Source organism: Trichosurus vulpecula, chromosome 1, assembly GCF_011100635.1.
Source record: "Trichosurus vulpecula isolate mTriVul1 chromosome 1, mTriVul1.pri, whole genome shotgun sequence".
In the NCBI taxonomy this organism is placed as follows: Eukaryota; Metazoa; Chordata; class Mammalia; order Diprotodontia; family Phalangeridae; genus Trichosurus; species Trichosurus vulpecula.
In genome coordinates this window covers 62643434-62670492 of record NC_050573.1, presented here as the reverse complement: position 1 = coordinate 62670492, position 27059 = coordinate 62643434, and the positions used below count along the sequence as shown (strand labels likewise).

The window sequence follows — 27059 nt, the reverse complement described above, 5'->3', positions numbered from 1 at the left end:
CTCCTCTGAGACTGAAGCAAGGGCGGAAAGAAGGTGAGTGAGAGATTTGGGGTGGTCTGTCAGGGTTCCGAGATATGTAGCAAGAGAAAAAAGGTAGCTCAAGGAAGAAGGTCTGAATTTTCCTTATCAAAGCTAGTGCTTCCGTCTGTGTCCTTGATCCCCTCCTCTCCCATCTTTTCTGAGAACTTTCCCTCTGCCACCCCCCTCTCATCCTCAGTTTCCCCTTTTCTACTGTTCAGCTTACAAATTTCCTTACCTCCATAGTTCTGAGAACAGGGTGCCCCACTTCATGTCTATAGTAGCCCACACCATTTATAGTCATGTTGATCATTAATTTTCCAGTTACTGGCTTCCCAAACGTATACCTGGAAGAGAAAGAAATGAAATACTTACTTTGCAGGAACAAGAGATCACAACACATAAAATACCCTGGAAATCCTTTAATACTTTAATGGATCAAATCACAAAATCATAGAATCTCAGACTGTTAGTTGTGTCTGACTCTTCATGACCCCTTTTGGGGTTGTCTTGGCAAAGATGCCGGAGCAGTTTGAAATTTCCTTTGGCTCATTTTACAGATGAGGAAACTAAGGTGAACAGGGTTAAGTGGCTTGCCCAGGATCATACAGCTAGTGTCTGAGGCCAGATTTGAACTCAGGTCTTCCTGGCTCCGGCTGTATCTACTGGGGCTCACGAAACTGAAGAGAAACTCAGAGGGCAACTAATCCAACCTGAAAAGATTTGAACAGAAATTCCTGTACAAATATAACAAACAAGTGGCTCCAGAGAAGGGAATTCCACTACCTGCTGAGGTAGTGCCTTGGCATAGCTCTGTTAGGAAATTTTTCTTCAGATCAAGCTTAAATCTGCTTTACAATTTCCACCCACTATTTCTAGACCTGTTATCTGAGGCAAAGCAGAGCCAATCTAATCTCTCATGGTAGAGATACACACACACACACACACACACACACACACACACACACACACCCTCCTCTCTCAGAAATCAGTAATCAGGTTATAGGCTGGCCCTTGGGTGCTGCCTCATCAAGGAACCAGCCCTTTGAGACTGTGGCCCCTTGGGAAGCAACACACACTCTTGGACATTAGACTCTATTAAAAATTAATGGGCAGGGGGGCGGAGCCAAGATGGCAGCTGGTAAGCAGGGAATAATGTGAGCTCCGTATGGAGACCCTCCAAAAACTTATAAAAAATGGCTCTGAACCAATTATAGAACGGCTGAACCCACAAAACAGCAGAGGGAAGTAGAGCTCCAGCCCAGGACAGCCTGGATGGTCTCTGGGTGAGGTCTATCCCACACGGAGCTTGGAGCTGGGAGCTGGGAGCTGGGAACAGAGTGGAGCAGAGCCCAGCCTGAGCGGCGTGGACCATCCAGACCAGAAGCCGGGCGGAGGGGGCCCTAGAGCCCTAATTCAGTGAGCTGCGGCAGTTACCAGACTTCTCAACCCACAAACACCAAAGACTGCGGAGAAGGTTAGTGGGAAAAGCTGCGCGTTCGCGGTTCGGCTTCCAGCCCCGGGGGGCAGCGGAGGTGGGGCAGCTACAGCTGTTGTTACTTCCAGCTCCAGGCCCACCTGGTGGGAGGAATTAAGTGGCGGATCAGAGCAGGGGTGCACAGCCTGCTGAAGATCTAAGCCCAGTTCGGGTTGGTGGTTCTTGGGGAAGGAGGAGTGCTGGTGTGGCAGAGCTGGCACCTCCCCCCCAAACGTGGAACATAGAACTCTGTAATCTACAAGCAGTCGTACCCCACTGAAAAACTCAAGGGTCAAGTTAGTTGGCTGGGAATATGGTCAGGCAGCGAAAACGTGCCCAGATTCAGTCTCAGACTTTGCATTCTTTCTTTGCTGACAAAGAAGACCAAAACATACAGACAGAAGAAATTAATAAAGTCAAAGAGCCTACAACAGAAACCTCCAAGAAAAACATGAACTGGTCCCAGGCCATGGAAGAGCTCAAAAAGGACTTGGAAAAGCAAGTTAGAGAAGTAGAGGAAAAATTGGGAAGAAAAATGAGAAGGATGCGAGAAAACCATGAAAAACAAGTCAATGACTTGCTAAAGGAGACCCAAAAAAATACTGAAAAATACACTGAAGAAAACAACACCTTAAAAAATAGACTAACTCAAATGGCAAAAGAGCTCCAAAAAGCCAATGAGGAGAAGAATGCCTTGAAAGGCAAAATTAGCCAAATGGAAAAGGAGGTCCAAAAGACCACTGAAGAAAATACTACTTTAAAAATGAGATTGGAGCAAGTGGAAGCTAGTGACTTTATGAGAAATCAGGATATTATAAAACAGAACCAAAGGAATGAAAAAATGGAAGACAATGTGAAATATCTCCTTGGAAAAACCACTGACCTGGAAAATAGATCCAGGAGAAATAATTTAAAAATTATTGGACTACCTGAAAGCCATGATCAAAAAAAGGGCCTAGATACCATCTTTCAAGAAATTATCAAGGAGAACTGCCGTGATATTCTAGAGCCACAGGGCAAAATAGAAATTGAAAGAATCCATTGATCACCTCCTCAAATAGATCCCAAAAAGAACTCTCCTAGGAATATTGTCGCCAAATTCCAGAACTCCAAGATCAAGGAGAAAATACTGCAAGCAGCCAGAAAGAAACAATTTGAGTATTGTGGAAACCCAATCAGAATAACCCAAGATCTGGCAGCTTCTACATTAAGAGATCAAAGGGCTTGGAATGCGATATTCCGGAGGTCAATGGAGCTAGGATTAAAACCTAGAATCACCTACCCAGCAAAACAGAGTATCATGCTCCAAGGCAAAATATGGACTTTCAATAAAATAGAGGACTTTCAAGCTTTATCAGTGAAAAGACCAGAACTGAATAGAAAATTTGACTTTCAAACACAAGAATCAAGAGAAGCATGAAAAGGTAATCAAGAAACGGAAATTGCAAGGGACTTACTAAAGCTGAACTGTTTTGTTTACATTCCTACATGGAAAGATGATGTGTATGATTCATGAGACCTCAGTATTAGGGTAGTTGAAGGGAATATGCATATATATATATGTTTATGTATATATATATATAGGTGAACGTGTATGCATGTATGTATCTATGTGTATATGTATGCATGTGTATGTAGGTATATATATGTGTGTGCTTTTATATATGTATATGCATATATATGTATATATGTATATACATGTATGTATGTGTGTATATATATATGTAAAAGAGAGAGAACAGACACAGGGTGAGTTGAAGATGAAGGGAAGATATGTAAAAGAAATAGAATGAAATTAAGGGATGAGAGAGCAACATACTGAGAGAGGGAGATAGGGAGAGATAGAATGGGGTGGATTATCTCGCCTAAAGGTGGCAAGAGGAAGCAGTTCTGTGGGAGGAGGGGAGAGGGCAGGTGAGGGGGGAATGAGTGAACCTTGCTCTCATCAGATTCGGCCTGAGGAGGGAATACCATACATACTCAGTTGGGTATCTTACCCCACAAGAAAGAAGAGGGAGGAAGATAAAAAAAAAATAAAAGGGGGGGATGATGGAGGGGAGGGCAGATGGGGGTGGAGGTAATCAAAACAAACACTTTGGAAAGGGGACAGGGTCAAGGGAGAAAATTCAATAAAGCGGGATGGGTTGAGAAGGAGCAAAACGTAGTTAGCCTTTCACAACATGAGTATTGTGGAAGGGTTATACATAATGATATATGCGTGGCCTAGGTTGAAGTGCTCGACTTCTTAGGGAGGGTGGGTGGGAAGGGAAGAGGGGAGAGAATTTGAAACTCAAAATTTTAAAAACAGATGTTCAAAAACAAAAAAAAAGTTTTTGCATGCAACTAAAAAATAAGATACACAGGCAATGGGGCGTAGAAATTTATCTTGCCCTACAAGAAAGGAAGGGAAAAGGGGATGAGAGGAGAGGGGGGTGATAGAGGGGAGGGCTGACTGGAGAACAGGGCAACCAGAATATATGCCATCTTGGAGTGGGGGGGAGGGTAGAAATGGGGAGAAAATTTGTAATTCAAACTGTTGTGAAAATCAATGCTGAAAACCAAATATGTTAAATAAATAAATTTAAAAAAATAAAAAAAAATTAATGGGCATTCACGTACATTAATCTCTAGTAATGCAGGTCAGGGTCACCTCGGCTCTCGTGTCACACTGATAACAGTATTAAGGTTCGCCAAACATTTTATCTAATTATTTCATTTGATTTGAACCTCACAACAATTCTGGGAGGTAGGTGCTAGTATTAGACCCATTTTATAGATGAGAGAACCGAGGCTGAGAAAGGCTGAGACTTGCTGATGTGACTAGTAAATTCTAAGGGCAGACTGAAATTCAGGTTTTCCTCACCTCACAGGACTCAATGAGATCTTCTCTATAAACTGCTTAACACAACACCTGGCACATAGTAGGCACTTAATCCATGCTTGCTCACTTCTCTTTTCCTTCCCTCTTCCCACCATGACTTCGAAAAGATGGGTTGGTCATGTAGCAAGAGGGAAGGATAAAAAGTTAGCAGCATGAATATTCCACTGATATTCTCAGGATATCTGAAGAAAGGCCTTGAATACATTGTGGGGACCCCCAGCAGTAAACTTGTAGGGAAACATAGACAGACACCATGAATTACGATCTGAATTACTGGAGGAATCATCTAAGTTGACCGTTGACTCATATTGAGCTTGTAAGACCACGAATCTGTTTCAGATGAACTCCTGCCAAACACGTTTCTCCCATCTTATACTTCTGAAGATAATTTTTAAAAAAACCAAGTTTAAGATTTTCCATTTATCCTTATTAAATGTCCTCTTCTTAGGTTAAGTTAGGTTCAACATATTTGTCTTCAAGTTTGTTTGGGATCCTGATTCTGCCCTCCACTGTATTGGCTGCTCTTTCCCCCATAAATCTGAAAAGCATGCCCTCTATTCCTTTAACCAAGTCATTAATAAAAAACTCTAAAGGGCACAGGGCCAATCACAGATCTCTGGAGCACTCCACTACAGATGTACTTCTAAACTGACAACGAACCATCCAAGTCTATATCTGAGTTAAAATTGTTCAACCAGTTCTATTGTCTAGTTCTTTTCTCTCTAGCCTGTCCGTAGGAGTAGCACGGAGACTTTGTCCAATGCTTTCCTTTGACCTCCAAGCATCCCTCTCATCTACCAGTCTAGTAAGCCTGGAAAGGAAATCAATCTGGTGTGACCTGTTCTTGACGACTCTTTGAGATCACTGTTTCCTCTCCTAAACGATCACTAACTGTCCCTCTATGATCTGTGAGTTCTTCAGGGTAGATACTTATTCCAGCAAGAACAATATATTTACACCTTCTCATCCTAGATGATTCTTGTCCAATTTCTTTTATAGCTCCTCCACTAATGATCCATCCAATGTACTGGAGACCTTCCTCTAGGTCTTGATTCACTTTATGGGTATCAGTAGAGCTCCTTGGCTCTTCATTATACCATGTTATACCATATGACCAGCCCACTTCCTTTTCTAATCCGATTTCCTTGATGATATCTCTTATACTCTTAATTGATCAAGAAAGGCAATTGAAGATAGGCATAGAAGATAGAGAAATAGTGTCAAGGCCAGGAAGAGCTGAGTTCAAGTTCTATCTGTGACACACTGGTTGAGTGACTCTGGGCAAGTCACCATCTCTCAGCGCTTAGGCAACTCTCTCTAAGCTACACAGAAGGAGCCTGCGTTGGCAGAAGGAGTATCCCCATCTGAGAGTTTCCTCCATCAATGAAATCACAGACACTTCTAATGCATCAGTTATCACTGGAAATACACTGCAGCCCACTTGAACCTACAGTGTCTCTTTCCATTGCCTTGGGTCACCCACAACCTTTTCTTCTCCCCACACATTTTGGTTCAAGTTTTGTAAATGGAATAACATTTGTGTTATCAGGTGGTCTTTTAAAAAAAAATACAAAGCCCCTCTAAAGGAGAAGGACAAAGAATCTTTGTGAAGGAGCTCAAACACTGCAGTCTACAGCTGCCTAGAAATTGCTGCTACAGCCTTTCGTCAGGGCAAGTGCATTACTCGTTAAACAGTTAACTCTATTATCAGCTCACTGTATCCAAGTTTTTGGAGAGCCCCATCCATAGCTGGGATGGATCTCAGAGAACATGAAAGGCAACTGTGACCTGGAGCAGAAATCCCCTTTAGGCCATCCCCTAGGGTTCACAGAGCCTCTCCTTACAAGGAGCTCATTACCACATGAGGCATCCTTTGGGACTGACCTCCATCTAGAAGCTTGAAGGGGTAGCTCTCGGGCTACGTGGGGAAAATCTGTCATCATCACTCAGATCCCACCCCCCCAGCCATGTGTTCTACATCCTCATTTTCCACTTTTAAACAATTCTGATGACTATTTGGAAGGTCTTTCTATCAAGGTGAAGTTTACCTCCCTACATCTTCCAGACATTGCTCCTAGTTTTATCCTCTGGAGTCAAATGGGACCAGTCTACTTACTTATTCATACGACCTGAAACAGGCCAGTCTAGTTCATAATGAATTTGATGATGTCCTTTACTAACCTGTGATAGCATATGGGATTTCAGCAACAACATTATTAGGCAAACAAACCTGAGAAAGGTCTGACCCACTTCCTAATGTTTCAATGTCAAAATGTGTTGCGATATCTAAGAGGGATGAAAATGGCATGGCTCCCAAAAGACAAATTGTGAAGGCCTCTTACCTGGCATGAACAGTCCCCTTTTCACACGCTGCAAGATCCCTAATATACTGAGGAGGCTCAATGAGGAGCTCAAACTTGGGCAGCACTAAATGGAAAAGAAGAAGAGAGGCATGCACACTTAGTTTGTGCAAAAAACAAACGCGCTTCAATAGGATATCTCCATGACATAACAACAAAGAGTTTTGTGATTAAAAAGTGCTTCACGTCAATCATCTCATTTGACCCTCACAACGTTCCCCCCGCCACTGCCCCAGTTAAGGAGTGCAAGTATTATCCCTGTTTTACATGAAGAAATTGACATTTGAATGGATTAAGTCATCTGTTCCAAACCTCATGCACGATCAGTGACCAGCAAGGGGTAGAACTGGGCCCTAATTCAGGTAATCTGTTCTCAAATACAGAGTTCTTTCAAGTACACCTTGGACAGCTGAGACATTAAAGGAAAGGACAAAAAAATCTGGATTCAGCACCATCGCTTTGATTAAAACACACACACACACACACACACACACACACACACACACACACACAAACATAAAACAATTTTTTAAGGATTCTTGCTAGGTGGTGCAGCGGATAGAGAAGCTGGGCCTGCAGTCAGGAAGGCTCATCTTCCTGAGTTGAAATCCAGCCTCAGATACACTAGCTGTGTGACCCTGGGCAAGTCACATTAGTTTCCTTACCTATTAAAAAAAAAGCTGGAGAAGGAAATCGTAAACCACTCCAGTATCTTTGCCAAGAAAACCCCAAATGGGGTCATGGAGAGTCAGACATGACTGAAACAAGTGAACAACTTACACCTCAGGATCTAGTTCTAGGATCAAAGGGATAGAAGGGCCCTTACAGCCCAACATGTCCAATCTCCTATGTGATACAGAAATCCTCTCTTCAGCCTTCTAGACATGGAGGCTTAGTAATAATAGTCTATGGTAGTATTGCATTTTCGCTATAAAACACTTTTGTACACTGATCTCCTTTGGTCATTATAACATCCCAGTGAAATAGGATCATTAGGGCTATTTTATAAATGAGGAAGCTCAGAACCCTCAGAGGAGTGACTTACCTAAGGTCACAAAGCTGTCACAAAGTGCCTAGTTCCAGACAATTTTCTCTTGTGTCTTGGGACTGACCTGTGTGTAACGGCTCAGACACGTAGCTCTCAAGCTAAACATAGGCAAGATCTGTCCTCACCACTCAGATCCCCTCTTGGAGGTGTTCTATGTCCTAGTTCGAGGGCAGAAGAGAGCATGACCATGTGCCCCACCAGATAGCCAGGGGAACAGAGACTGACATGCCACAACACCTCCTGACTCCCCTTCCCTTCTCATAGGCAATTGCAGAATTACATTCAACAATAACAAGGGAGGTATCGGGGAAAACCTAGACCTTCCTCGCTCACAGATTGCCAGCCTCTCAAAGCCTTGCCTGGATATACACTTCCCAGTGTTGTCACATGCAGCTTTTTGAATTTCCCAAAAGATGGACCAGCTCACCAGTAGCACTCCAAAACTGAAGGCAGCGCCAAGCTAATTTAAATGCCTGTTTTCCCCTAACCCACATAGGAGCTGGAGTTTGACTCTTTCCGCCACGCTACTGCCCTGAAAGAAATCCTTCAGAATAGTTAGATGCTAAGTGCTGTCAGACTCACCGTATTTCTGAACTTCAAAGGATTTGTTGTATGTATGCCCTTGCATTTCAGCAAAAATAAACCACTCTCCGAAAACAGGCTGATCAGACAAAGGAAAACTTACATTGACAATACCTGGATAAAAAGAAAGTCTTTTTTTAGACATCAATCAAATGTGTGTTCAATTTCTACCATATGTGAAACACTACACTATAGACTATGAACAAGCAGAAGAGAAGATACTGTCCCTTCCTCTAAGCAGCTTATAGCTTAGTTGGAGAGAATGGACGTAAAACAGTTAGAGATCGCTTATAAAGAGCAACATCTCAACAAGTGAAGCTCCTGTTCCCAAAGGCATTCAAACAGAAACTGGACGGATGACCATGTGTCAGGGATGTTGGGGGAAAGGATTCATGCTTCAGATACTGGCTGTATTAGATGGCTTCCAACATCCCTTACAACTCTGATAGTAACTAGAGATTTACAAGGGACTGAAGAATGAATCGAATAACTATAAATAACTTATATGTCACTTTATAATTTACAGAGCATGACATAAGGCTAAGGGGATCCTGAAAGAGGAGTGATCAGTATTGGGTGGTTTTAAAACAGAAAGAGGTCAAATTTAACCTGATTTTCAGAAAAGAGGGATATTGAAGCAGAGTGGGGGGCCACTCTAAGTCAATGCCAAGCATTACAGAATCATAGAAGTAGAAGGAACCTCAGAGGCTATTAGGTACACCCTCAGCTGACCAAACCTCTTCTACATTATCCTCAACAAGTAGTCATCCAGCTTCTTCTTGGAGACCTCCAGTGATGGAGAGTCCATTCTATTGACAGACAGCTTGAACTACTAGGAAATTTATCTTTTAAATCAAACTAAAGTCTGTTCCTTGTAATTTCTATCTATTGGTTCTAGTTCTGTCTTCTGAGGTAAAGAAAAATAAGTCTAATCCCTTTGTGATGTGACAGGCTTTCCAGCACTTTAACATAGGACAGCTCTTATCTCCCCCTCAAAGTCTTCTCTTCTTCAGGTTAAACATGGGTTGCTCCTTCAAATGACCATAGAGTATGGCTTCCTCCGGTTCTCCAGCCCTTCCAGCCACTCTACTCTAAATGTGATTCAGCTTTTTTAACTTTCTTCCTAAAATGTGAGGCCCACAAGTAAATATTTCAGTGTGCCTGGTTCTAAATACCAGAGTTCTGTTCATGCAGCCTGAGATGAGAATAAGGAGGCATTGTGCCTGTCAGATGGCAAACAGAGGGAAGGTCTGTGGAAACAAGCAACAAGATGAGCCTGATGGAAAGAGAAATCCTCTTTGAGTCCATCCTAAGCCATGTGGAATCCTTGCCCTGGTTTTACAACATCCTAGGATTTATCTCCCATTTTCTTAAAATGCTCAAAATGAAATTAACTTCACTTCTTTTTTTCCACATGATGCTTTTGAGGAAGAATATATATAATGTAGGAAATGTGATAAGGCAAAGGGAGTCACAAAATTCACTCATGTACACACGTATGTATATGTATAAACATATATAAAATATTATATATACCCTTATAGATATAGACATAGTAAATACAATGTAATTTGGGAGGATGTGATGGAGAGTCCATTCTATTGACAGACAGCTTGAACTACTAGGAAATTTATCTTTTAAATCAAACTAAAGTCTGTTCCTTGTAATTTCTATCTGTTGGTTCTAGTTCTGCCTTCTGAGGTAAAGAAAAATAAGCCTAATCCCTTTGTGATGTGACAGGCTTTCCAGCACTTTAACATAGGACAGCTCTTATCTGCCCCTCAAAGTCTTCTCTTCTTCAGGTTAAACATGGATTGCAAATGGAAGGTCTAGAAGGGTCTTCTCTATGTAGAAGATGGCATTAAGGATGTAAGAGGTAGAGGTGAGAAGAGAGTGCTCTCCTGGCATGGGGGATAGCCTGTGTGAGGGTATGGAGAGGAGAACTGGAATATCTTCTATGGGAAAGATCAAGTGGGTCACTTTGGCTAGAACATAAAGCATTCTAAAGAATGACATGAAAACAGTCTTGACAATTATGCTGGAATCCAATCGTAAAGGGCTTAACTACCAAGCAGAAGAGTTTGCATTTGATCCTAGAGGCAAGAGGAAGAAGCTCAAGCCTCTTAAACAGGGAACTAAGTCAAACCTGTGCTTTAGGAATCTCAATTTGACACCTGTGTAGACTGGAGAGAGGAGAGACTCATGGTGGGAAGACCAATTAGAAGGCCATTGCCAGAGTCTAAGAGGTCAGAGTCTGCTGAGGGCCTGAACTAATATAGGGGCCATGTGAGTGTACACAGGAGGGAACTAACATTCGAGATGTTGTGGCTGTAGATGTAATGAGACTTGGCAATTGATTAGATATGGGGGGTGGGGATATGAAGGAGAGTCAAGAGTCAAGAATGACTCCAAATTTGGGAGCCTGGGCTACTGGAAAGGTAGTGGTGCCCTTGAAAGAAATAGGATAGTTTAGAAGAAGGGAAGGTTTAGGTTGAAAATAATGAGTTTCGTTTTAAATCTGTTGAGTCTGACATACCTACAGGACATGGCTTTTGAAATGTCCAAGAAGTAGGCGGTGCTCTGATTGGTTTCAATTCCATGGAACAAGATGTGCCTCCCAGGCTAAACTCTTCACCTCTAATCTCTCCACCACGCAGCTACCTTCCTCAGCCTCCTCTCTCTTCTGACTGGAGGGCTGGAAGACAGAGGACCAATCTCCTCTTGATATCTTCCTTTATAGAGGGCAGGAATTGTACTCAGATTCTTCCACTTTGCATTTGCTGCTTTATCTGGCTTCAATGCCATAAAACAAGAAGCCTCCCTTGCTTGGGTACCCCTTGGTGTTCTTCACCCCTGCTTTCTTGCCTCCTTTTGTGTGTTGTCTCCTCCCATTAGATTGTAAGTTCCTTGAGGGCAAAGACTGTCTTCCTACTAATTGTATTCTCAGAGCGTGGCACAGTGCCTGGCACATAGTAGGTGCTTGATAAATGTTTATTGGAATCGATTAGTGACACAAAAATAGAGCTCAGGGGAAAGGCAAGGGTTGGCTATACGAATCTGAGAGGGAGCTGCATAAGATAATAATCGAACCTGAGGAGGTCACCGAGAGACACTCTAGAAAGACAAAAGAAGATCCGTGACAAACAACACCAAACTCATACTAATTGTATTAAGTCCAACAACCTACAAAGCTTCCTTAGTGAAACCCATATAAATGTTGAAGCAATCAGTCTAACCATCTACCCTGGGAAAAGAGCGGATGCAATAACGCATATTCCAAGTAGATGTGGAGTCTGTCAAATGAGGCAATCAATATGCCTACCTTGGACAGCCACTGCAGACAGAGAATCAGCTGAGCCCAGAATTGATCAGGAGAAAATCAAGCTAGATAGCATGAGGGGAAATCGTGAAATAATTTCCATGATCCTACATCGCTTTTGCTACCAAAGCCCATCTCCTTAACAGCAACAGTCTCCAACTAGGTGCTGTATGTCTTTAAATCACAGAACATCAAGATCTCAGAAGAACGCAAATCCTAAATCACTCAAAGGACAATGGTAAGAGGCACGTTAGATGTAATTAGGCTGAACCGTGTTATCAATAGTGACCTACATACAAAAATGGTATAGAATGACACTAATGAGATGACAGATGATACAGATGGGCAGATCACAGAGCAAGAATGAGAAATCATAGATAGCACACATCACAAATTCAGTAGTTCAAAGAAACATGAGCTGCACATATCTAGAGCCATCTCCATCCCAAATGTTCATACAGACTATTCTTTCTGAGCTTATATTGGCCTGATCAACCACAGTCGGACACACTATACACTGACCCCAATATCATGATTTCATTTTGGTCCTCTTTAAGCAAGGAGTACAGATGCCACAATGGTATGTCAAGATAATTTTAAAAGCAAAAGGAAAAAAGAAATGCCTCCAGCACATTATGTATATCTTCCGTGGTGAAGAAGTTATTGGGTGGGAGGAGGGGTAGAAAAATCACACAGAAGAAGCTGTAAAAGAGCTGTTAATCTTCGATGGTGAAGGGAACATCCACACTGAAAAAAAAATCATACAACCTCCCAAGTATCAAAATAAAATTCTCCAAATGTTGGCTGCTGCCACCTTAAGAAGCCAATGGAAGTTCTTGTGAAGGGAGGGACATGATGGAAAGGGTGAGATAAGGCCTTGGAAAGAGGGAAAGAGATCAGGGCCGGCAATGGTGATAGAAAAATGAGAGTTAAACTCAGAATTCTAGAGCTGGGAAAGCTCTCCCTGACTGTCTAGTCACGAGTCTAGACACTGACTGTGCAATTCTCTCATTTGAAAGGTCAAAAAACCCAGACTCAGAAAGAGAAGTGACTTGTTCAAGGTCACACAGAGAGTTGGTATCTGACCTCATGTGAATGAATGAACTCTTCAAAGGAGTAAGTAAAGAGGAAGAGTATCAGGGAGTCCAGGATTGAGTCAAAAATGGCTAAAAGGAAGGAAGGAAGGGAGCCAATAAAGGCAATACTTCTAATAATGGCTTGTATTTCTATATGGTTTTATGGTTTACAAAGAACTCTGGCTCATTTGGGTGTCCCAAAAGGGTTGGAAGAAAAAGCAACAAACTGAAGTAAGGAAAAAAAGTCAGAAGGGGCAAAGACATTACCACAACATAAGGGCTTCAGGCTGTTCCATTCGATCATCCGAGATCCCCGAGGGTCCTGCAAATGTTAAGGAAGCACAGACGTGGACAGTCATCATTACCCTAGCATTCCAACCAATGTGAGAGAACTCAGCCAGCAGATGCAAAACAACTCCAATTCTCTGGTCCCTTTTTGCTCACAATTCACTAGTAACGATTGACGTAAAAATCTCAGAAGTCAAGTTTTTAAAGGGGTGGTAAGATCTTGCATGCTTATCTAGAAATGAGCTATGCAAGCTTTCCAGGGTTTGTGCATAGAATCATAAAATGTCAGCACTGGGAGGGACCCCAGAACAGAGAATCCTCAAATGGGGGGGTGGGGACAGGGATCTCAGAGATCATCTGGTCCAATCATCTGTCATATGGGGCCCAGAGTGAGAGCAATTTGCCCAAGTTTAGCCAGGCTGTGTGAATGGCCAGGTTAGAACCAGAAGTCAGATCTCCTAATCCTGACCCTCAGATCTTTTCAAGAGGCTCTGTTGCCCACCTCCACCCCCACCCCAAAGACAGCAAGCCTGAAGAACGCAGTGTGGAACCTCAGAGTGTAACTGGTACTCACTATCAAAGCCCCACTAGGACAGGGAATTTTCAGAAACCATCAGGAAGGGAAGCAGGAACATAAGCAGAGCATAAGAACAGGCAAGGAAGGCGAGAACAAACAGAGCCTTGTACAAGGGGAGGCCAAAGCAGCACCTCGTGTTTCCAGGAAGATACTCACCACTATGTAGGCTTCCAGCTAAAACAAAAACAAAGAAGGAAAGTTAAGTCCCAGGCAAGGTACTAACTCTTCATATTAATTAATGTTGCTTGAAAACATGTGTTTTTTCTCTGACCTCAAATAACACTTTGTACTTCTCTAAGATACTTAGCGTGTTTATGCCAACTTATATCATAGCTATTTATCTAGGTTCCGATGTCCCATACATGTTCCATGCTTTCCTGTATCTGGGCCTTTGCTCATGCCATTCCCTATGCCAGGAATGCCCTCCTTTCTCCATTGCTGCCTTTTAAAAAGCCTACTCATCCTTCCAGATCCATCCAAAGGCACCCTTATGTATGAAGTCTTTCTGATCCTCCAGCTTGGAGCAATCTCTTCATTCTTTGATCCAACAGTACTATGTGCCTCCCTTATGAACTGACCTCATTAAAATTGGCTATAGATATAGATGGACAAAAATAATATCCATACATATCCATACATATATACATGTATATGTGTGTGCATGTGTGTATACATACATGTACATATACATACATATGTGTGTATATAGCTGTCCTATCCATGGATGGGTATACATATGTGTGTATGTGTGTGTGTGTGTACATATATCCATCTTATCAGGTCTGCTTAATAATAAGCAGCTTGACAGCAAGAACAAGGCATTATTTGTTGATGCATTTCCACTAGCACCTAGTAGGGTCCTCCATACAGTAGGAGCTTCATAAACATTTACTGAATTGAATTAGGCATGACTGACACGGACATGCTGATTCTCCAGCCAAAGTCCCATCTTCCAATGTCCTTTCAGATGCCACCAATCCACACGGACACCTCCTCTCTAACTCATTTTCTAACAAACAACTAGGACCTTATGTATTAGTACAGTCTGAGTCTTTAATTGTCCATAGCATATAATCCAGTGCTGTTGTGTGTAAGTCTCTTTTTCCCCAGTACTCATAATAATCAAAACAACTCCTTCTACATAACTTTAGGGTTTAGGACACACTTTTCTCACAATTGCCCTGGGAAGTTTGTAGTGCGAATATTCCTCCCACTTTACAGATAAGGAAGTTGGGGCTGAAGAGAGATAAAGTGGTGTGCCCAGCCAGGCCCACAGGGGTAGGGCACCTAGAGTAGAATTTGAATGCTTTCTTAACCCCAACCCCTTCTTCCAAACTCCCCTGTTTTTGAGGGTGCCAACATCCCCTAGTCACTTGGGTTCTCAACCACAGAATTATCCACTCTTCTTCCATCTCCTTTACCCGCCCACCCCCCAACTGTATCCAATCAGATGTCAAGTTGCATCAATTCAACCACCACATCATTACTCATGTTCTCTTGTTCTCTATTCATATCAGGGCTGTCCAAAATGCGGCCCACTGTGATTTATGTGGCCCGCCTACAAGCATAGTAAAAGAAGCCAAGCTATGGCAGAGCTCTCACTAAAATGGCAAATAAAAATATATTTTCTATTGTTTCAATAAAAACCTAAGGTTGGACAGCCCTGATTTATATCATAGGCCCATACCCTAGTTCAAGCCCTTGTACCTCCTCAACTGGACCATTAAAATAGCCTCCTGACTGCCCTCCCTGATTACAGCCCCTCCCCTTGACCCTTTCCAACTCATCCTCCATACACAGCTGTCAAAATAGCCCTTCTAGGGCCCGAGTCAGATCATGCCAATCCTCTCCTTGAAAACTTTCAGTGGCTCCCTGCTGCCTTTGGGATAAATTACAAACTCATCGTGGTGGCTAAAGCCCTCTATGATCTGGCTCCAGCTTAATATTTCCCTTTCATTCACACACTCTATGTTCCAGCAAAACCAGACTCAATGGCACATCCTTCACCTCTGTGCACTAGCACAAGCTGCCACTCATGCCCAAGACATATCTTGGCTGAGCCTTAATTTTCTTCCTATACCTTGCTGTCTCATCTCCCCCTAGCAGAACTGTGGTCTCCAACCCTGCCCTCCCTCCCTGCCTACAATAGGGGAGTTATTGCCTTATCTTGCTGTGCCTCAGGCCTTCACTGTACTTACTCATCAGACCACCACGTGTGTCCAGCCCAACTCCCTGCTTTCCAACACTTCTTTATAAGTAGTCCTCCCCATTAGAAGGTAAGCTCCATCGAGGGCAAGGACAGTCTTGCCTTCTCATCTTTGTCTCCTTAGCACTTACCACAGTGCTGGCACATAGTAGACACTTGATCAATGCTTTCTTTCTCTCTGTCCTAGCCCCTAACTCTCCACTATGGAGCAGCTAGTTGGTAGAGTAAATGGAGAGCCAGGCCTGGGGTCAGGAAGATGTCTTCCTGAGTGCAAATCTGGCCTCTGACACTTACTAGCTATGTGAACCTGGGCAAGTCACTTAACCCTCTTTGCTTCAGCTTCCTTATCTATAAAGCAAACGGGAGAAGGAAATGGCAAACTACTCTAGTATCTTTGCCAAGAAAACCCCAAATGGGGCCACAAAGAGTTGCACATGACTGGAAAATGATTGAAACTATGAATCAGGCACTGTGCTAAGGCCTGAGTATACAAAGACAAAAATGCCCTCAAGGAGCTTAACCAACTGAACGTATCAAAGTTTCTGGTATTGGATACACCCTCTTCAATGAAAATTAAGTAAGAAACTCAGTCTCCTTACCTTCTCATTGACAGGCCTCAGTTCTGGAGAAACCATGAATAAATTTATGTGCACTAAAACAAAAAAGAAAAATATTGGTCAGGGGAGGTTCATATTCTCTGACATGTAACATGGTGGATGTGGTAATGAACTTAAACATCTGTACTTCTGGAACATGGCATAATCACAGAATCTTAGCTTGATGGGATCTCAGTCAATAAATATTTATTAAGTTCCTGTTATGTGCTGGGGATACAAGAAAGGCAAAAGCCAGTCCCTGCCCTCAAGGAACTCACAGAATAACAGGGGAGACCATATGTAAACATCTCTGTACAAACAAGATTTATACCAGATTTATTGAGGGTCATTTCAGAAGGAAGGCACTAACAGTAAGGAGGACTGAGATGGGTTTCTTGTAGAGGGTAGGGCTTTAGCTAAGACTCAAAGGAAGTCAGAGGATCTAGGAGACAGAGATGAAGAGGAATTGAGTTCCAAGCATGGGAGACAGCCAGTGAAAATTCTTGGAGTCTAGAAGTGGAAAGTTCTGTTTGAGGAACAGGGGATCTCAGAAGGTTTCTAGAGCAATCTGTGCCTGGGCAGAATATCCTCATCAACATTCCTAACAAGCATTTACCTAAACTCTGCTTGAACACCTCCGATGACAGGGAACTCACTCTTCATACCTTGGTGCTATGCAGACATGGAAACCCAAGTAACTGGGCCAGAGAAAGTGGGTAGGTGCAACGAACATATGTTACACCTGAAACTTTCAAGTCCTGGGTGCAAGCATATGGCTTGAGACTGATCCCTCTTCCACATGATAATGGTGACCAACTAGGGTTACTCTACCTCTCTGCTTTGGTTTGTACAAAGGCTTGTCTGTCTGAATAAACACAGATGATCCTTTGCTGTCAATTGTCACTGTGGTGTAGTTGTGAAAGATGTAGCCGTCTTCTGTCAGCTGGCGATTACCCCAAACCTTCAAGTGCGCTTGGCCACGAAGACCTGAAGGCACCTGGAAGGAGAAAACATAATGGAGAGAAAAGGACAGAAGGCCAAGGTGCTAGTCTCCTAAAATTCTTCAACAGAAGCTTTTGGTTAAGAGGATTTTACACTAGCTCCATGGAGTGAGGGCCCGGTATTATGCAGAATAGTGAAGGGGCAGGAAACTGACATGATTCTTTCTAGGCATGTGGAATTTTAGAGTTGAAAGGAATTATGGATTGAACAGAGAATATAAGAGCTGGAATAGACATAATTTAGTCACATCCTAGACCTAGGGCAGCTGGGTGGCTCAGTTGATAGAGCGCTGGGCTTGGAGTCAGGGAGACTCATCTTCCTTAGTTCAAATCTGGCCTCAGACACTAGCTGTGTGACCCTGGGCAAATCACTTACCCCTCTTTGCCTCAGTTTCCTCATCCGTCAAATGAGCTGGAGAAGGAAATGGCAAATCACTCCAGTATCTTTACCAAGAAAAACCCAAATGGGGTCAAGAAGTATTGGACATGACTGAAAAAGCAACTTAACTGAATTGACTTAGTCAAATCCCTTCGTTTTATACATGAGAAAACTGACACCCTGCCTCCCCAGAAAGAAGGTGGCTTGCTCAGACTATTAGCATTAAAGCTGACCCACCAGCGCCCCATCTCCTGACTCCCAGCCCTATGCTGCTGCCAGTGCACTGCCCTGCCCTAAGGCATCCTAAGATGATGGTGCAGGCATGATTACTAGCCCCCGTAGGAAACAGTGAACAGCAGCATGATCTACACTAATTTCTTGGAACAAAGTCAAACAGTTTCTGTCTAACCTGTATTTAATTTTGAGAATGCATGGCACTGGGAAGAGTTGAGACACAGCAGCATGGTTCTGGCTCCCATGCAAAGGCAAGTCCTCAGCACAGGGTCCAGTCCATACCAAGAGCACAGGCAATGCTGATTGAATTTGTGGTTCAATTTTCAGAAGGAAGACAGCATCTGAGGCTGTACAATAGACCTCCCCACCCTGCCAACCTAAGGTTCTGCTCTTGCCCTGACAGGATGGCTCCCTGCTGTCTCCCACCTGCCTGGAGTATTTCCTTATGGAGCTAAGCTGTTTTCTGTTATTTTAAAATGAAAGTGTTTTCAGTAATCATCTATGATTATTTGCAATTACAGGGATGGTCCCAGTGCTTAGATTTTCTACACACAGGAAGCCCAAGCCCCAGAACTAATTTCTTAGGATTCCTTCTGCTCGCTCTAGCGGGCATGTCCAGCTACTCAGGAAGAAGAATTTCCAAAGACCAGGAAAGTTACTTTTTAAAGGAATTTATTCTCCATTACAAGAAAATGCAAAATTGGCTGCTTCTGCATCATTTTAAAACAGATTTGTTGTTGTTCAGTCATTTCAGTCATGTCTGACTCTTTGTGACCCCCACATTTTGGGTTTTCTTGGCAAAGATGCTAGAGTGCTTTGCCATTTCCTTCTCCAGATCATTTGACAGATGAGGAAACTAAGGCAAACAGGGGTAAGTGATTTGCCCAGGGTCACACAGGTAGTAAGTATCTGAGGCCAAATTTGAACTCAGGTCTTCCTAACTCTAGGCCCAGTGCTCTGTCCAGAACTATTCTGTGAAGAACTATCAGGTATTTATCTGTGGATGGAGAAATTGGAACATCCTATTGCATTAAGGGTTCTACTCTCTAACCATTATAGAGTCAGAAATTGTTCAAAGTAGAAGGGAGTACTTATGGGTCACCTCACCCAAAACCCCTCATTTTACAGAGAAGCCAAGGAACTTGCTTGAGGTCACATGGCTAATCAGAAGAACAAAACTGAGACTTGAACTTGGCCCATGCATCATGTGGTGTTTCCTCTCCAGGACCACACAGCAGTGTTGCTTTAAAAATCAAGTTCTATTGTTTAATCACAGAATCTCAGAAGTGGCTATGACCTGGGATGCCCAGCCCCCAGCTGAAGGAGAAGGGAGCATGGCTAGCATGTTGACTCCGTGCAAGCACGCAATCTCAGCCCTAGACTTTGCATGAGACACAACGTTGGTGTAAGTACCTAGGCTGCACTCTCTTTGGTGCTGCCTAATCTACTCCATGCTGACTTCTGGCTGCTCCACTTAACTGCTTTGGAAAAGTGTCCTGACTTGTTTGCCCAGCCCTCTCGATTTTTTCCCCCTGATGAACTATGACCTGTCCTTGACATGGTGTCTGGTTACCTTTTTAGATCACAACTTGGACCATACACTTTTTTCCCTCTAGGACTGTTCTCTTACTGGGCGTGCTAACTGCTTCCATATCAGAAGGGACCAGGACCCTATACTTGAGGTCATGGGATCACAAGATTTGGAGGGGAAAGGAACCTTAGAAAACACCTGGCTCACCTGCTTCATCTTACAGATGAGTAAACTGAGGGCCAGAAAAGGAAAAGGAATTTCCCACAAACCTACACATAGTAAAAGCTGACAACCTGATTCCAAATTCAGTGGCTTCTATCCTACCACATGCTGTCCGATCCTTATCTGAAGGATGAAGTCCTTCTACATTTCCCGATCATTCTTCATCTCTCTATATAGCAGATATGTGCCAATAGAAAAGGAATGTTAGACAGATACTAAAAAGAGTCATACAGTAAGAGTTGGATTAGAGATCACCTACTCCAGGGGTGGGGAAGCTGTGGCCTCAAGGCCACATGTGGCCCCCTAGGTCCTCAAGTCCAGCCTTTTGACTGAATCCAAATCAAAAGGCTGCACTTAAGGACCTAGAGGGCCACATGTGACCTTGAGGTCACTGGTTCCCCACCCTGATAGTCCAAGCTTCCACCTCCTATGACAAATTTTAAAAATTTTGACAGGTGCTCATCTAGCCTCTGCCTAAATATTTCCCTGTGGCCTAGCTGGTGACATCCTGACCTAACCACGGATCACCTTCTCAGCCTAGTCAAGGTCTATATAAATCCAATCTATACCCTTTGGAAGTCTGCCACACCAGCCTAGGTATGAGAACACAGAAGGCAAAACATAAGGCTGTGGGAAACCTAGGAGCTGAGGATCACTGCTATAGAGCTAGAAGGCACCAATGCACCAATCTCAGAGATCATCCTCATCAACCTCCTCACTTTCTAGATTGGGAAACCAGGACCTAGACAACATAAATGACTTGCTCATGGTCGCCAATGAGGGAATTTGAATCCAGAGCCTCTGACTCTAGGGCAGTTGTCTTTCCATTGTATCAGCCTGTTTCCTATGAGTGTAGCTGGGAGAATACCCAGCTGAGTCTAGCCTAGGGTGAAGTGGGAGGCAGGATGAATACAGAAATAATCTTACCTGACTCAAGGACATATTTAACCAAGAAAATAGGACAGGGATAGTGACTGGATCTGTAATGTCATTTGTATAGGGAAGGTCCAAGTAAAGAAACTCTCTTTATCAATAGCCATCATCACTCTCTCTGCAACTCATAGACTAAGAGAGTGGCCTGGGGGATTTGGAAGTTAGGTGACTCACTCTCCCAGGGTCAAATAGCCAGTCTTCATTGCACTTGAGACTTGAACTCAGGTTCCTATCTTCCTGCTAAAGAACTGGCTCTCTGTCCACTATGACATGTTTCTTTCCAATATTTTCTTTCAATTTGCAGCCTACTTTCCTCTAACCTGGCCCAGTAACCCAGAAGTGAACACACTTTTGTGAGGTTTTCCAACACCTACTTTATGCCTCTTCTCATATTCTGCCTTGAATCATGGTTATCTGTGTCCATGTCTTATCTCTCCTAAATAACTATAAACTCCATGAAATAAAAGAATTAAAGGTAGAAGGGACCTCAGAAGTCCTCTAGTCCCCTGCTCTCGTCTTACAGATGAGGAAATTAAGGTATAGAGATATTAAGTGACTTGCCCAAGGCTGCATAGTATTAAGAGACAAAGCCAGGATTCAAAACTAGGTCCTTTGGCTCCAAACACAATGTACTTCTCAATTTATCCAACAGCTTTACAATTCATTCATTTAACTTAGGAAAACTCTCCCTGCAAAAGGATACATGGAGAAAATCCTGCCACTTGTCCTCCACTGTGTGCATTGTAATCACACAACAGGAAAACGCTCAACTCATTGGCAAAGTCCTAGTTTCCAGGTGGAGGAGGAAAGCATGCTGTGCTGACTGAGAACCTTGGAGAGGGAATGAGACTTCATTGAGGGATGAGATTTTAGCAGCAAAAATGAAAACCAAGGGAGGCTATATAGAGAAATGACAATCAACACCTCCAGCACCATCCAAACCCAAAGGAAAATGGTGGGAAGGTGCAAGATGGACCTGAAATGATCAGGCCTGTGGACAGAAAACCAGAGCTTGGGATATTCTGAGGAGAGAGGCAATGTGGTAGAGCAGAAAAGCTCTGTATCTGATATCAAGCCCAGGGTTCCAGTTGCCACTCTGCAACTAACTCACTATGACCATGGGCAAATCTCTCGTGGCTTCTGTACAATCACCCATAAAATGGGAATAGTAATAGTGATGATCATGAGATAATATCCATGAAAGCCCTTTCTAACCATAAAGCACTATATAAAAGGAATATTCATCGTACCCCTCACTAGACTCTAAGTTCTATTAGGACAAAGACTATATCTTCTTTTATCTTTATATCTTCTCTAGCACTCAGCACAGGGTCTTTCACATAGCAAGCATTTAAGAATGATTTGAATGGATGGCAGGAGAAGCAAACAGCCAAACTGACTGCCCTGTGAAAAGTGGATGATGGTGGTTCTTAAATCAAGGTGGTTCAGGTCAGAGGAGGACAGTGACTAATTCACTGTGCTAGTCAGTCTCCATAGCTCCACTAGGCTCTCGTGAGTGATGATCTGCCAGGATTCCAGATGCACGTCACAGTTTAATAGCTATGAGATTGAGACCCACCCTCTACCTCCTGTTGGGGATAAGGGTCCCAAAGCTAGCCCTGCCCAGAATGAGATCTAATATGTTTCCTGGGAAAAGTTAGCTGAACTTCATAGCAGAGAAAAAGGCATCACACAGAAAACATAAGAATCGGGTGCAGTCCTCTCAAAGCTCTAAATCCTTGAGGGAAAAAAAGTGTATGGGAGAGGGCAATGAAGACTTTAGGAATCATTGAAGACATCTTGGACCTTCTCCCACATCCCCTGAATCAGAGAAAGAAAAGAACACGCCAAGTGGACGCATAACAAAGAACAGGAAAAACCAAAGGGATCCAAATGAAGTTTAACAGTTTCTTGTGTATATATTTAAAAAAAAAACATTCTGTATGAAGCATTTGAGAAATCAGAAGGAAAATAACAACTTTGTGGCAAGGAGATTCAGGTGCAAATTTCAGATGGAAGTGTTGGTGTCAAATAGTAGATACTCTTCTGTAACTTAACTAAGGAACCCTAGAGTTATCTGTCCACACGCTCCACAGTAACAAGACATTTATCCAAGCGCTCTAGTTTACAAAGTGGTATGGTGCAATACCATAAAAACTGGATTCCTAGTCAGAGGTCCTGGGTTCAAACCTCAACTCTGCCACTGACTTCGATTATGACTCCGGGCGACTCGCTCGCTTCCCTTCTCCAGGCCTCAGCCTCCTCATCTGTCAAAGGAGGAGGTTGCCCAAGATGAGTCCTCAGATCTCTTCCGAGCCTACGCTTGTCCTCATCTTGCTGACTCTGGAGCGAGTTCAGGTGGGGAGCCTGTTTCTAGCTTCACACTCGGGCCTCCCAGCACAGCGGCTCAGACACAGAGTTTAAGAGTTGAAATACTGCACAGCCCAAAGCAACCACCTACACAAGCGTGACAAAGAGCCGTCCAGCCTCTGTCTGAAGACCTCCGAGTGCAGGGGGCCTGCCCCATTCCATTTGGGGGCAGCTCTGCTGGGAAGTGCTTCCTGATATCTGGCCTAAACCTGACTTTTGGTGACTTCTCCCCATTGCTACCAGCTCTGCCTTCTGGGGTTATACAGGACAAGTTTAATCCCTTTTCCATATGAAGACAACAATCACAACCTCCCTGTGCTTTGTCTTCTCCAGGCTAAATAAACCCAGTTCCCTGTACTGAATGCCATGTGATGTGGCCTTGAGCCCAGTAGACTGTAAGCTCCTCCAGAGTGGGGGGTGTTTGGGGGTTTTTTTGCATTTCTTTTATCCCTAGCACTTAGTGCAGTGCCTGGCAGATACTAGGTGCTTAATAAATGCTAGGTGACTGAATGGCTTCCCTATTCTGGTTGCCTTTCTTGGCATCCTCGGCGATAGAGGCAGAAATGCACTCTAGTGCTAAATGGTATGTGGATGTATTATGGAGCCCTCGGGTTACAATGTTTAGCGTTGGTCTCAGATTCCATATGCATTGGTCATGTGACCCTGGGCAAAAGAGTAAACCTCCCTGAACCTCAGTTTCCTCATCTGTAAAATGAATGCGGTACCGACTTTACAAGATTATTATAAGGAAAACACTCTCTAAACTTTAAAGCATTATAGAAATGCAAATATGTGCATGTAGATCTATAGCTGAGAGGGCTCTCAGAGGTTGGAACACCCCTTCAACCCTCTTCATTTTACAGATGACAAAACTGGGACTCAGAAAGAAGATTTGCTTTATCAAATTGCTTGCCTGCTCAATGACGGGGGAGGGAAAGGAGGGTAGGAGAGAATCTGGAGCTCAAAATTGTAAAATCAAACAAACAAACAAACAAAGGTTAAAAAAATTTTTACATGTAATTGGAGAAAAATATTAAAATTTAAAAAATACTTTAAAAAAGACTTTGAAAGACATGAAAGGATGTCACTAGGAAGGATGTAATGTGTCCTGTGAAATGAAATGAGGTCCTATCTGTAAAATACTTTACAAACCTTAAAGCACCATACATACATCTGTTATTCTTATGTTTCTTCCACTTGGTCCCAAAAGGTAGAACTACAACCAATGTCTGCATGGATGGGGGGTGGGGATTAGAAGGAGGCAGATTTTAACTAAAGAGAAAGACAAATTTCCTACCAATAGGAGCTGCCCATCAGTAGAACAGGATGCCTCAGAGGTAGCTAAGTTCTCAGTCAATAAAAGGAGAATGAATCATCACTTGCTATGACAATGTGATAGTGCTGTGACAGTGACAGAATTTATGCTTTAGGTATGAACTGAACTACGTGATTTCTGAGTATCCTGAGTTTATAGCTTGTTTATGAACACTCAATAATTCTGATTCCCCTCCCCAAATTGTGTTTTCTCTGTTGCATATGTATAGTTACATATTTACATAGCTACATAGCGTCTCTCCAACTAGACTTTAAGCTCCTTGAGGGCAGAGATTGTTTTGATTTTTGTCTTTGTTCTCCTGGTCCCTGGCACACAGCAGGCAAGACCAAAGAAATACTTATTGATTGGTGGCTTGACTGAATTTTCAAAGATGAGGTTTTTTCCAATGGATGCTATAAAGAAATATCTCTAAGCAGAAAAGGAACTCTGCTCTCCTCATTGAACCCATTTTTTTGTTCAGTCATTTTTCAGTCATATTTGACTCTTCATGACCCATTTGGGGTTTTCTTGACAGTTTGCCATTTCCTTTTCCATCTCATTTTATAGATGAGGAAACTGAGGCAAACAGGGTTAAATCACTTTCCCAGGGTCACAGAGCTAATAAATGTCTGAGGCCAGATTTGAACTCAGAATGATGAGCCTTCCTGATTTCAGGCCTGGCACTCTATCTACTGCACCAAACCTAGACTGAGTCTAATTGCTGTCCCCACACAGTAAAAGAAAAATATCAGGATGGGCCTGTGTCTGTAACTGAGCAAGAGGAACAAATCCTTAACAGAAAGTGGTGAACTCCAGACCATATCTGAACTCTCATGGTCCTCTCCCCTTCTTCAATCCCTGCCAAACCATGAAAAACTAGATAGAGCTCCCATGTGCCCAGGCTCACAATGGAATGGGCAGTGATTTCTCCATCCCTGGAGATGTTTCATCAGAGTGCGCTGTGGAGGGCAATCCCACTTTGGGGAAGTGCTGGACCAGATGACCTGTGAGGTCCTTCCCAACACTGGGGTTTTATTATTCCAAATAAAAGCAGGTTCCCTTCATGCTTGAAGTAGTTCCTTTATAGACACAAGTTCTCCCATCCAATTTAGCTTCATATTTTCCCTCAACTCATAATTTATTAAGGTGTGGGATCTTGTGTTCAGCACAGAACATACAAAGAAGGAAAAAGTCATTACACACACACACACACACACACACACACACACACACACACACACATATCTCTGCCCTTGTGGAGCTTAAAAATCAGTAGAGGGTCAGGAAAAGAGGACATAACCAGCAATAAAAAGGCAGAACATGATGAAGTACACAGGGGAGGTCACATAGATAAGACAGGGAAGGAGGCACAATATCTAGCCTGGCTAAATGGATCAGGGATAACTTCGTGGAGGAAGTAGTGAGGTGACAAAAGAGAAGGATTTCAAAAGGCTGAAATGTATGTGGAATCTGGGGGTGGGAAGTGCGCTTGGAGCAGTGGAAATGGCCTGTTCATATGCATGGATGCAGAAGAGGGAGAGGGAGATTTAAGGAAAGCTGGAGTTCAATTTGGCTGGAATGTAGAGGACTGACTGGAAAGGGAGTAGTATGAGATAAGATTGGAAAGGTTGCCTAAAACCAGACTGTGATGGACTGGCTATAAAGGAGGCCAAGAAGTTTGTACTTTATCCTACAGGCACGAGGGAGCCACAGATGGCTTGTGAGAGGAGGATTAACGTGGTTAGAGCTGAGCATTAGGAAGATGACTTCGGTAGCCTGTGAATGATGCTCTTGAGAAGAGAGAAAATGGAGACAGTGATATATCATAAAAATATTCAAAGCTTACCTTGAACTTGATTGTCCCTTTATCTAAAAATGAAAATAAAATGAAAAGAGGTTAAATAGATCATTTCTTTACATTACTAAAACAAGGAAGCTGTTTTCCTTTCAAAGAGGAAAAGTTACAATAAAGGGAGACTTTCTTTGGAAGAGAACCCTAGGATCCCAGGTCCTCTAAGGGACCGACCAGGGTGAGGAGGATGGTTCAGAAATCATTTCCTCAGCTCTGGGGAAAACTGTAGGCCTGGGGTGAGGTAGACTTAGCTGAGCTATTCAGGAAAAACTTGGCTGGCTGGCAAGCTGAATTCGTTCGTGGCCCTCTCCCAAGGCATGCCACCGCTGCCGCAGAGTGCTTGAAGGGGAGAAAGCTGCTGCTGAGCTGGGGTTTGAAGAGGGAGGACAATGCTTGGCTGTCAGGGACCACCGTTCTCCTAGGGATGTGAATCATCAGGAGACATTCGCCCAGCTTGTGTTTGTTGTTGAAGCCTGCCAGTTAAGACTTCTGTTTAGCATCTGTCAGGCAGATGTGTAAACACCACACCCATATGTGTACCTACCAACTCCTTTTTATCCAAAGACCTAAGATAAACAGAAGAGAGAGCCAGTTTCCAAAAAGAAGGTAGGTGAGTGAATGTATAAACACCCAGATAAATTTTGGTTTTCAGTCAGGTCAGATCCTATAAGAACTCAGCCTCTGATTTCTACATTAGTACATGGGGGAGAAGTTAAAAAAAGGATTCCTTCATTAGCATAGACAGAAGGGAAACCTAGTACTTCTAAAATTAGCTGTCCTTCTGTTCTTCAATG

The 27059-nt window shown here is 43.1% G+C and overlaps 1 protein-coding gene across 1 annotated transcript in view; it reads right to left on the bottom strand.

Moving 5' to 3' along the window:
• The window catches only part of CPAMD8 (C3 and PZP like alpha-2-macroglobulin domain containing 8), a 161272-nt gene that overhangs the window by 129073 nt on the left and 5140 nt on the right, over nt 1-27059 (bottom strand). Inside the window, exons 3-10 of the mRNA XM_036734810.1 lie at nt 26260-26282; nt 17260-17425; nt 16432-16484; nt 13783-13800; nt 13029-13083; nt 8367-8480; nt 6719-6803; nt 257-365 (exon numbers count right to left, since the gene is read on the bottom strand). Coding sequence (XP_036590705.1) covers nt 257-365; nt 6719-6803; nt 8367-8480; nt 13029-13083; nt 13783-13800; nt 16432-16484; nt 17260-17425; nt 26260-26282 — 623 coding nt within the window. The remainder of the gene's footprint in view (nt 1-256; nt 366-6718; nt 6804-8366; nt 8481-13028; nt 13084-13782; nt 13801-16431; nt 16485-17259; nt 17426-26259; nt 26283-27059) is intronic.